General features: G+C 44.0%; 1 protein-coding gene across 1 annotated transcript in view; it reads left to right on the forward strand.

The window, feature by feature from the left end:
• PAPPA (pappalysin 1) overlaps window positions 1–12,205 on the forward strand; it is a 266,420-nt gene that overhangs the window by 236,877 nt on the left and 17,338 nt on the right. The window contains exons 20-21 of the mRNA XM_027550637.1: window positions 1,106–1,177; window positions 6,465–6,563. Of these exons, the coding sequence (XP_027406438.1) occupies window positions 1,106–1,177; window positions 6,465–6,563 (171 nt within the window). The remainder of the gene's footprint in view (window positions 1–1,105; window positions 1,178–6,464; window positions 6,564–12,205) is intronic.

Consider the following 12,205-nt stretch of genomic DNA (forward strand, 5'->3'; position numbering starts at 1 on the left):
TCCCCTGGAGGAGGGCATGGCAACCCACTGCAGTATTCTTGATTGGAGAATTCCATGGACAGAGGAGCCTGGTGGGCTACAGCCCCTGGGGTCACAAAGAATCTGCCACGACTGAAGCGCCTTAGCACGCCCAGCACTCTTCTTTAGGTCCTTGCCCCGCACAGGCCATGACAGAGTACTGAGGAAGGTAGTCCTGCACAGAAACGTAAGAGGTAACTGAAGATCCTCCAGGTGACAAGATGAGGAAGGCCGGCGGGAAGGGAGCAGTAGGGCCAGAGTCACAGAGATGGGAGTGTGGGCGCCTCGGGAACGGTGGTGGCGGTGGTTTAGTCGCCAAGTCCTGCCCGACTCTTGTGACCCCAAGTGGTGAGCTGGCCTGTATGGTGGCGGCAGGTGGAAGCAGAAAGGGTTTTCTGCCTCTCCGGTGTTCCAAACCAAAGGTGCATTCATGCATCTTCCAGCCCACCACTCTCAAACTGTAGTGTGTATCAGAATCATCTGGGAAAGCTTGTTTTTGAAACACAAGAGGCCCAAGTCCTGGCTTCAGGGATTTAGACACCCTAGACCCAAGGCAGTGAAGAGGCTGCCGTTTCAGCGTGCTCCCGTGCGATTGTGATTAGGGTGGTCCTCAGCGTCGACTTTGGGCAGTCCTGTTCCATGCCTTGCTCCACCTCCCTGCTGCAGCCACGCACTTGGGCATGCATGTGCTCACGTGTGCAAGTGCATGCGTGTGCACACACACATAGACACACACACACTCTACCCTTCCTCCCGCCTTATCCCCAACTCTATCCACGGGGCAGACAGCCAGGAATTTCCTGAAGTGCCTTTCCGGTCATGTCCCCATCCTGCAGGTCTGCTTCTCCTCCTCTCGTATTCCTGCCAGAGAAATACAGAATCACGACCCCCTACAGTGAACACAAACATTAATCTTGTGGCTCCAGTTCAGGCAGGTACCGGGGCAGATTCTCCATGTAAATGCCAGGGTGAGGTTAAGACTCAGAAGATCCAAGAAGGGAACATGGGCGTTGAATGTGATTCCGGTGAAGTGATGGCTCCCTCGCAGCCGCAAACCCATCTAACCTCTTTCTCCCTCTCTCTGCAGAGAGTTGTCTGCACGGCTGGTCTCAAGTGGTATCCTCACCCTGCTCTGATTTACTGTGTCAAAGGTTGTGAGGTGAGTTCCTCAGAATGGTCCCAACTATGGTTATCCCTCTTATTGTTAATCATGGTAACATTTCCTATGCCTGCTAAGTGCTTTAAATACCCCTTTAACAGACTTCTTGGATAGGAGTCAGCAGGCCTGTTTTACAGCTCATGAAACTGATGCAGAGAGGGCAACAAACACATTCAGACACACACTGAATGGCTAACAGAGTCAGGATCCCAGACCAGGTATTTCTGGCTCAATATAATGTTGCCTCTGAAAGGGAGAGTGGGAGTGAGAGAGTCCATGATTTAGCAGCTGTAATACGCCAGACATTTTACCAGCATCGACTCGTTTAACTTTTCAGAACCACATGAGGCAGGTTTCTTTTTTTTAATTTCTACTTTTTCTGACACCATTAGCTTCAGATCACTTCTGCCTCACGTCTTTGTCATTCATGTGTTCATCAACTCCAGAGGAGATAGGGGGCACCTTATCCCAACCGCTTAGAGCCGGAGGCGGAACAGCTCCTCTGACCCTTCAGAGAAGCCATCCCTTGGAACTTGGCATTTTCAAGCTCTGTCCCTGGGTATCAGTGATAAGCTTGGGGAGGGGCAGCGCCAGGGTACTTGGCCTGTTACCTGTGTTCTCAAGGGGGTGCTGTCCTTGGAGGTCAGAGACATTCTGTGCACCTCTGTGCCCACCTGAGTCTTTTCAGCTGGCATCAAAAGGAAGCCCCAGATCCCATCCAGGTGGATGTCCACATCTCTGTGGTCCCCTCAGACCTCTCTCAGGAAAAGCCAGGTGGAAAGGACTAGATTGCTTAGGAAACTTCGTATTTGATGGAATTCTTCAAATGTCCCAACCAGAATGCTCTTCTAAATGATGGGGAGACCGACACCTAACTAGCAGCCAGCTCCAGCGTTTGATGGGATGCCAAACTGGAATGGCTCTTAATGTGATCTAGCCTCCTCGTTTGTTGGGTAGACTGGAAGAGGGCTGGGGGGGATGGAGCAGTCCAAGGCTGCACAGCATAACAGACGTAGAGCTGGAGCATGAACCCAGGTCTCCTGACTTCCAGGCCTGTGAATTTTCTCCTCCACGGGCCACTCCTGCCCACAGACCACCCCCTGACCTGTCAATGTCACAGGACAGTCCCCGCGTCCTATTTCTTTCTATGTGTGGGTTAGGGACCTCCTGTGGCATCTTCTTAAGGCACAGGACACTGTAGTTTTTAAGAACTCCCTTTCTCCCAAGATTCAGCAGAAATGGCAAAACCGAAGCCAAGGGCCCGAGACAGTTGCATCCTGCCATCTCTCTGGATCGGTCCAGCATTTCAGAGAAAGGAAGCTTGGGTTACCTGGGCATGTCTTCTGCCGAGTCGGCAGTCTGGGCGACCCGTGTGCCAGCAGAATTCGATCCCTCCTTTGACTCAGCACTAAGACCTTGGAGACCCTCACCTGCCCGGCTCTGAGCTGCGCCAAGTGATGCTTATCGTCTTTGCCCTTGCAGGTGCCCCTCATCCCCCTTGCCTTCTAATAGTTTGTCTCTTATCTGGGCTGAAAAGTATGCTTAGAAAAGACACAAATGCTGGGTCTAGGGCGAAGCTATCATCCTGGAATATCTTCAGGAGCCAAGATTGATAAATGGTTTGGGAACCTCGAGCCCCCCTACTCTCTGCCTCAAGCTGTGTCTAAATTAGTAATTTAATTGTGTGTCTATCAGAGCTTCACTGGGGGCCTATTCTGTGCCCAGCACTGGTCTAGGTTCCGAGACTGCAATGGTTTTAGTCACGTGAGAAAGGTAACTACGCTGTCTTGACTCATCTAGACATCTTCTTACCTTTCCTCCATCCATCCGTCCATCCTTTTACTGATCATTTTACAAGATAAACATGTAAGGAAAACATATTTGATTAAGGTTTGCTCAAATTGCCAGCATTTTGCTAGGAAATCTAAGATATAAAAATGGATGACATACATTCCCTGTCCATAAGGATAAAGAAGATAAAGATAAAGAAGAATTTTAAACTGATATACCAAGAGCTATCAGCAAAGCAGGTCCAGGAAGCTACAGAAGCACACGGAGCCCCAGGGGTTATAGGGAAGGCATTTTGCAAGGGTGATGTTTGAGCTCTATCTTGAAGGGTGAATTGTTTTCCGGAACACACCGTTAGTAGAAGTAGCAGCGTGAGAAACACCAGAGAGAGAAGAAACCTCTAAGTTGTAGAGCTTCTCACATGTGATTCTCTCTCTATAGAAAGCCTCCCTTCTCCACCCCCTGATTAATCTCCCATCTGATTAACTCCTACTCATCTTATGATCTCAGCTGAAACAATCATTTCCTCAGAGACTCCTTCATGGAGTTCTCCAATTAGGTCAGATCTTCCTGCTCTTAATTCTAACAGCGTCATGTACCTTTCCTCCCAAGCTCTTATCAAAGTTAAAATCAGCAATTAGATAAGTGAGCCTTTGAACAAAGTCTGCCTCCTCACTACAGTGTAAGGCCTGGAGGAGGAGGGGCTCTATTGGGATGGCCCAAAAGTTCATTCAGATTAGTTTATAACTTTGTAGGGAAAATCCAATGTTTTAGCCAACCCAATACATTATTACTCATTATTACATCCTTTTTTTTTTTTTTTAAGCACAGTGTGTGACACATAGTTGGTGTTCAACAGATAGGATTGCACAGAAGATGAATGGATGAATGGATAGATGGTTGGGTGGGTGGATGGATGGATATAGCAGCAGGAAAGGGTACATAGCAGAGAGTAGCTGGTAATGAGACTGGAGATACTTTTCAGTGGCCCAATAAAAAAGGAAACACTTTTATTTTATTTTTCTTCTTCCTCTTTTTCTCCAGCTACTCCTTTACCAAGCCAGTTCTTTTATTTTACAAAAAGGACATTTGGTTTCTGTGATTAGTCCTTATATATGATATGAGAAAGAACATAGAAAAGAGAGCCCCAGACAGATCTCCTTAAGGCTCAGAAAAGAGCAAAGGGCTTATCCTTTGTGGTTGGTGCCTCTCTGCTCCAATATGAATGTGGTTAATGTGTCCGTTATGGCAGTCACAGGGCGGAGTCCCGCCAGAGTTCACAGCCTTGTGTATGTGCACACGCAGTGTGCTCTCTCTGTTCTTGGCTCTGTCTTGCTAAGATCTTTTTTAGACCCTAATAGGGTAGTGATGAAATGGAATCAGGCTTCAAGAGTTGGTAGCATAAAGCCTCTGTGAATCTGGAGCACAGATGCGAGAGACAAGGATGCCACACAGGCTGGACTCCTTGTGAATTTGGTTCTCCCCAAAGCAAGCCCACAGGAAGTCAGGATGGGAGGGAGAGACCACTGGATCACAGAGGTTGTGCTGGGATGCAGGGGTCTTAGCCAGCTGTTGACATCTTCTTTCTCATCAACAAGTCACTGAGCATCAGAGACTCCCAACCCGAACTTTAATCAGAGAAGTTTCATTTTCATTTCCTTTCTATATTAAAGGGTTACACAGTATTACCTCTGATAAGAGGAGGGGAATGTTCATTACTTTGAGGAAACAGTGGTCTAATCCTGCCTCTTTATTTTACCACTGGGAGCCCTGAGGCCCAGAGACAATAAGCCACTTACTCAAAAGGACCGAGTAGCCAACCAGGTTAGACAGTCTGCTAAGTGTTCAGGCGGGAAATGCAATTGCTGGAGGTGGCAGAGACCCCTGCCTCTGCCCTAAGCTGACTCTGGGTTCAGATCAGTAATAATGCCATCATCTTTTCCTCATCTTTCAAGCATCACAGAGTTGGAGAAACACAGGGAAGAAAAGAGAGAAATCGGCATATTCTAGATATAACCCAGAAGGGTAAAGAAAAATGAGATGTCAGCTTAGACTGAAATCTCTACTCTGCCTCTGCCAGTTTGCTCTGAGCCTCAAGGTCTTAATGTGTAAAGTGCGAAGAGCCATGCCTACCTCACGTGTTTTTTTGAGAACAAGAGGAAAACAAACATGGAAGGTGTGTGACGTCCAGTATATCTATACTCTCGTATGAGAGGAGAAAGTGCCCGCAATCACACACCAACCGTTGTGCCAAACCCCTATGAATTCTTATGTTCAGTCTCTCTAGTTCTGTGTAGTTTACATTCAGCTTCCCAGTGTATTTGCATATGTTTTTATTGTAAATTATGGTTGTAAATATCTACTACCAGGAAAGTAGGGGAGGGGTCAGATTTTCTTATTTCTCCAAGAGAAAGGAGCCCTGTGCTTCAGGAGGACATAGTGGTCTATCCTGTGCTTTTGCACACTCAGCATATAAGTGTGTGTCTTCTAGCGTAACTGTAGTTGAGTGGGGAAAAATCTTGGCTAGTTCAGTTCAGTGGCTCAGTCATGTCTGACTCTTTGTGACCTCATGAATTGCAGCACGCCAGGCCTCCCTGTCCATCACCAACTCCCAGAGTTCACTCAGACTCATGTCCATCAAGTTGGTGATGCCATCCAGCCATCTCATCCTCTGTTGTCCCCTTCTCCTCCTGCCCCCAATCCCTCCCAGCATCAGAGTCTTTTCCAGTGAGTCAACTCTTTGCATGAGGTGGCCAAAGTACTGGAGTTTCCGCTTTAGCATCATTCCTTCCAAAGAACACCCAAGGGCTGATCTCCTTTAGAATGGGCTGGTTGGATCTCCGTGCAGTCCAAGGGACTCTCAAGTCTTCTCCAACACCACAGTTCGAAAGCGTCAATTCTTTGGTGCTCAGCTTTCTTCACAGTCCAACTCTCACATCCATACATGACCACTGGAAAAACCATAGCCTTGACTAGATGGACCTTTGTTGGCAAAGTAATGTCTCTGCTTTTAAATATGCTATCTAGGTTGGTCATAACTTTCCTTCCAAGGAGTAATCATCTTTTAATTTCATGGCTGCAGTCACCATCTGCAGTGATTTTGGAGCCCAGAAAAATAAAGTCTGACACTGTTTCCACTGTTTCCCCATCTATTTCCCATGAAGTGATGGGACCAGATGCCATGATCTTAGTTTTCTGAATGTTGAGCTCTAAGCCAAGTTTTTCACTCTCCTCTTTCACTTTCATCAAGAGGCTTTTTAGTTCCTCTTCACTTTCTGCCATAAGGGTGGTGTCATCTGCATATCTGAGGTTAGTGGGCTAGTTAAGAGGTTTTAAAAATGGCCAACGTGATGATTTGTCCAAAAGGGTGTAGGGATTTGAAGCCAGGTAGGCTGACTCAGAGGTTTGTGAGAAGAGAGACAGCTGAATATTTACAGAAGCCAGTTGCTGCTCACTCCAGGATGCTAATCAGGCCTCCCTTCTTCCTGCCTCTCTCCAGCCCTTCATGGGAGACAATTACTGTGATGCCATCAACAACCGCGCCTTCTGCAACTATGACGGTGGAGATTGCTGCGCTTCTACAGTGAAGACCAAAAAGGTAGGTAGGCCAGTGCACCGCCCTCTGCAGCCACCCCTGCAGGTGTCTCCAACTTACTGGCCCACGATCACCCCTGGGTGTTGGACAACCTACTGTCCTGGTTGCGTCAGCACTCCCCTACAAGCTTCACTGTTTTCTATTGCATTGTATTTCTCATTCTTTTACTCAGTGGTGGTGGGGGTTTAGTCACTAAGTTGTGTCTGACTCTTGCGACCCCATGCACTGTAGCCCCTCCAGGCTCCTCTGTCCATGGGATTCTCCAGGCAGGAATACTGGAGTGCATTGCCAAGCCCTTCTCCATTTTACTTAGTAGTTGAGCTCCTATCATGTGCTGAGCCCTGAATTAGATGTGGAGGTTCTTGGATGATCTTTGTAGACGAGGTCCCTTAACCTCAGAGCTTAGAGTCAGGTATGGAAGCTGGCAAGTTGAAGAGCGATGCTTTTTAAAGGAAAGGACAGAGTTCCCTGAGGGTCCAGGCAAAGGGTTGGAGAAGACTCTGTGGAGGGAGCTTCATCAATGCACAGAACTGAGGGATGAGAAGGGGCAGGGAGGTGGCCAGGAGAAGTGTCTGGGGCAGGAGGCTGGCATGTAAAATCCTAGAGAGCACACACGTTTAGAGAGTATGGCTAAAGCCTAGGGGAAGATGGAAGATGAGACGTTCCTGACAAGGTAAGTTATGACCTTTAAGCAGTTAATAATCTCTTTCGTTGTCCACACCTGGAAAATTAGTGGGTGTGGTCTTGGTCACCATTTTCTTCCTAGCACACTCGGATGTAGCGGGAGTGATTCGAGTGTTTATGGTAAAACTGGAGCATCCAGTTGGGATGTGGTGCACCCACCCACAGAGGAGTGGCCGCCTCCACTTTCCTCCCGGTGAGAGCTGCAACCACAGTTTGGGGCCTGAGCCAAGAGTTGGGAGAGAGGTGACCAGCCTGGCCCAGTGTGAGTCAAAAAGTATTCCTGTGACAAATGAGTTCATCGGGAACAGTTTCTATTTTTATGCTCATCTATATTCGAAGCTGAAAAATCATTTGACCCTCTCTCTCATTTTAAAGAGGGGAAACTGTTGTTAAGAGAGGAGGGGGCATAGACTCGTGGTCATTTCGGCTACAGAGCCCTCTGTGATGATGTGGTCCAGACTTTGCATTTCCTTAATGGGGGTTCTGAGACCCATAAAGGAGGGATGATTTGTCCAAGGAAGAACAGCGAGTGATAGAGCAAGGTTCCTGGCTTCTATCCTCATCCCTTTGTATTGCAGTGTCCTTAAGACAAATTGTTCCTTCAAGAAAGATGCTCTGATTCTAAATAAAGGGGTAAACAGGGCAAGACTCAAGAAACACTCAAATTGGAGACCTGTCACTGCGTCTGTCGGTTGGTGCCAGTCTTATCTGATTGCGTTTGCTTTGCTGGGTATTGTTAGTATACTCAGTATATGTTGTGATGTACAATAATTTATGAAACTATTTATCCCCAACTTTTGATGTTAACTTTTAGGTGATTTCATTTTCTCACAATGATAATGATGCGAATGAACATTTTTGCATAGAAATATTCTATAACTCTAATTATTCATTGACAGCTGATTCTTGGAATTGACATGAGGGGGATATAAGATGTGAGCATTTTTAACATTTTAATCTTATTGGCATGTATTTGGGTTTTGGAGTTTTGTTAGTTTCAGGTGTACAGTAAAGTGATTCGGTTATACACATAGTCCTTCGTTTTTAAGATGCTTTTCTCATCTAGATTATCATGGAATACTGCACAGAGTTCCCTCTGCTGTGCAGTACAGCCTTCTTGGTTATCTGTCTCACATCTATTAGTGTGTGTGTGTGTTTGTCCCAAGCTCTCGATTTATCCCTCCCCTGCCATGTTTCCCTTCTGGTGACATAAGTTAGTTTTTGATATCTGTAAATCTGTTCCTGATTTATGAAAAAGTTCGTTGGTATCTTTTTAAAAATTAGATTCCACATGAGTGACATCGTATTTGTCTTTCTCTGTCTGACTTACTTCACTTCTTATGGTAATCTCTAGGTCCATCCATGTTGCTGCAAATGGCATTATTTCATTCTTTTTTATGGCTGAGTAATATTCCAGTGCATATATGTACCACATCTTCTTTATCCCTTCCTCTGTCAATGGACAATTAGATGGCTTCCATGTCTTGGCTATTGTAAATAATGCTGCAATGAACAGTGGGGTGGATGTTTAGTATATTCATTTTGACAATATTGATTCTTCCAATCCAGTAACACAGTAGAATCTTCCACCTGCATCCTATCTGATTTCTTTCATCAGTGTCTTATAATTTTCAGAGTAGATGTCTTTTGTCTCCTTAGGTAGGTATTTTATTATTTTTGGTGTGATAGTATCGGGATTGTTTCCTTAATTTCTTTTTCTGATCTTTTGTTGTTACTGTATAGGAATGTGAGAGATGCCTGTGCATTTGTATCTTGCGACTTTACCACACTGATTGATTAGCTCTTGTATTTTTCTGGTGACATCTTTAGGATTTTCTATGTATATTATCAGGTGATCTGTAAACAGTGACAGTTTCATATCTTCTTTTCCAATTTGGATTATTTTTATTTCTCTTCTCTGATTGCCATGGCTAGGACTTCCAAAACTACATTGAATGGAAGTGGTGCCAGTGGATTTCCTTGCCTTGTTTCTATCTTAGAAGAAACGCTTTTGGCTTTTTACCATTGAGAATGATGTAGCTGTGGGTTTGTCTTATACAGCTTTTATTATATGGAGTTCAAGTCCCACTTTCTGGAGGGCTTTTATCATAAATAGATGTTGAATTTTGTCAGAAGCTTTGTCTGTATCTATTGAGATGATCATATGGTTTTTATTCTTCAGTTTGTTAATGTAGTGTATCACACTGATTGATTTGCAGGTATTAAAGAATCCTTGCATCCCTAGGATAAATCCTGCTTGATCATAATGTATGCTCCTTTTAATGTATTTTTGGGTTTGATTTGCTAGTAGTTTTGCATCTATGTTCATCAGTGATATTGGCTGGTAATTTTCTTTTTTGTGTGTGTGGTGTATTTTGTCTGGTTTTGGCATCAGGATTACAATGGCCTCATAAAATGAGTTTGAGAGTGTTCCCTCCTCTGCAGTTCTGGAAGATTTTCAAAATGATAAGTGTTAACTCTTCTCTAAATGTTTGATGGAGTTTGCTGTGAAGCCATCTGGTCCTGAACTTTTGTTTGTTGGAAGTTTTTTAATCTGTGTTTAAATTTCAGTACTTGTGATTGGTCTCTTCATATTTTCTAGGTCTTCCTGATTCAGTCTTGAGAGGTTGTATCCTTTAAGAATTTGTCCATTTTTTTCTAGGTTGTCCAATTTATTGGTGAGTAGTAGTCTCTCCTGGTCATTTGTATTTCTGTTGTAACTTCTTTTTCATTTCTGATTTTATGGATTTGAGTAGTCCTCTCCCTTTTTTTCTTGATGAGTGTGCCTAAAGGTTTATCAATTTGCTTATCTTCTCAAAGAATCAGCTTTAAGTTCCATTGATCTTTGCTACTGTTTTCATTTCTATTTCATTCATTTCTGCTCTGATCTTTATGTTTTCTTTCCTTCTGCTAACTTGGGATTTTGTTTGTTCCTCTTTAGTTGTTTTAGGTATAAGGCTAGGTTGTTTATTGGAATTTCTCTTGTCTCCTGAGGTAGGATTGTATTGCTATAAACTTCCCTCTTAGAAATGGTTTTGCTGCGTCCCAGTGGTTTGGATAGCTATGTTTTCATTGTTATTTGTCTCTGGGTATTTTTTTTCTTGATTTCTTCAGTGATCCATTGGTTGTTTAGTAACATATTGTTCAATCTCCATGTGTTTGTGTTTTTAAAGGTTTTTCCCCTAGTAATTGATGTCTAACTGCTAGCATTGTGGTTGGAAAAGATGTTTAATTTCAATTTTCTAAAATTTACCAAGGCTTGATTTGTGGCCCAAGATGTGATCCATCCTAGAGAATGTTCCACATGCATTTGAGAAAAAAGTGTATTCTGCAGCTTTCAGATGGAATGTTCTATAAATATCAGTTAAGGCCTGTGTTTCATTCTTGATTTTCTGTCTGGATACTCTGTCCATGTATGAGAGTAGTGTGTTAAAGTCACCCATTATTATTGTGTCTATTTCTCCTTTTCTGGCTGTTAGCACTTGCCTTATATATTAAAAGGCTCCTATGTTAGGCATCCGGTCCCATCACTTCATGGGAAATAGATGGGGAAACAGTGGAAATAGTGTCAGACTTTATTTTTCTGGGCTCCAAAATCACTGCAGATGGTGACTGCAGCCATGAAATTAAAAGACGCTTACTCCTTGGAAGGAAAGTTATGACCAACCTAGATAGCATATTCAAAAGCAGAGACATTACTTTGCCAACAAAGGTTCATCTAGTCAAGGCTATGGTTTTTCCTGTGGCCATTTATGGATGTGAGAGTTGGACTGTGAAGAAGGCTGAGCGCCGAAGAATTGATGCTTTTGAACTGTGGTGTTGCAGAAGACTCTTGAGAGTCCCTTGGACTGCAAGGAGATCCAACCAGTCCATTCTGAAGGAGATCAGCCCTGGGATTTCTTTGGAAGGAATGATGCAAAAGCTGAAACTCCAGTACTTTGGCCACCTCATGTGAAGAGTTGACTCATTGGAAAAGACTGATGCTGGGAAGGATTGGGGGCAGGAGGAGAAGGGGACGACAGAGGATGAGATGGCTGGATGGCATCACTGACTCGATGGACTTGAGTCTGAGTGAACTCCGGGAGTTGGTGATAGACAGGGAGGCCTGGCATGCTGCGATTCATGGGGTCACAAAGAGTCGGACACGACTGAGCGACTGATCTGATCTGATCTGATGTTGGGTGTATATATATGTACAATTGTTATATCTTCTTCTTGGATTGATCCCTTGATCATTACGTAGAGTCCTTCCTTGTCTCTTGTACTAGTCTTTATTTTAAAGTCTGTTTTGTCTGACATGAGGGTTGCTACTCCAGCTTTCTTTCGATTTCCATTTGCATGGAATACCTTTTTCCATTCCCTCTCTTTCAGTCTGTATAGGGCCCTAGATCTGAAGTTAGTCTCTTGTAGACAGTATGTACATAGGTTTTGCTTTTATATCCATTCAATTTGTGTCTTTTGGTTAGAGCATTTAATCCATTTACAGTTAAGGTGATTATCAATATGAATATTTCTTATTGCCATTTTGTTAATTGTCTTGGGTATTTTTGAAGGTCTTTTTTCCCCCCTCCTGTGATTTGATGCCTATCTTTAGTGATGTGTTTGGATTGCTTTTTCTTTTTTGTGTGTGTATCTGCTGTAGATTTTTGGTTTGTGGCTCCCATTAGATTTTGATATAGCAGTCTATATATGTACCAGATTGTTTTCAGTTACTGATGTCTCAGACACATTTCCAATATCCTGTACCCGTACTCTCTCCTTCTCGTGATTGCTGCTTTGGTACATTTGTGTGTGGGTGATTTCCTAACTTCATGTTTGCCTTCACTGGTGAGTTCCCTGTTTGTAATTTTCTTGAATCTTGTTGTGGCCTTTTCTTTCCTACCTAGAGAAGTTCCTTTAGGATTTGTGGTACTGAATTCTCTTAGCTTTTGCTTGTCTGTAAAACTTTTGATTTCTCTGTT

The sequence above is a fragment of the Bos indicus x Bos taurus genome, chromosome 8 (assembly GCF_003369695.1).
Source record: "Bos indicus x Bos taurus breed Angus x Brahman F1 hybrid chromosome 8, Bos_hybrid_MaternalHap_v2.0, whole genome shotgun sequence".
Classification (NCBI taxonomy): domain Eukaryota; kingdom Metazoa; phylum Chordata; class Mammalia; order Artiodactyla; family Bovidae; genus Bos; species Bos indicus x Bos taurus.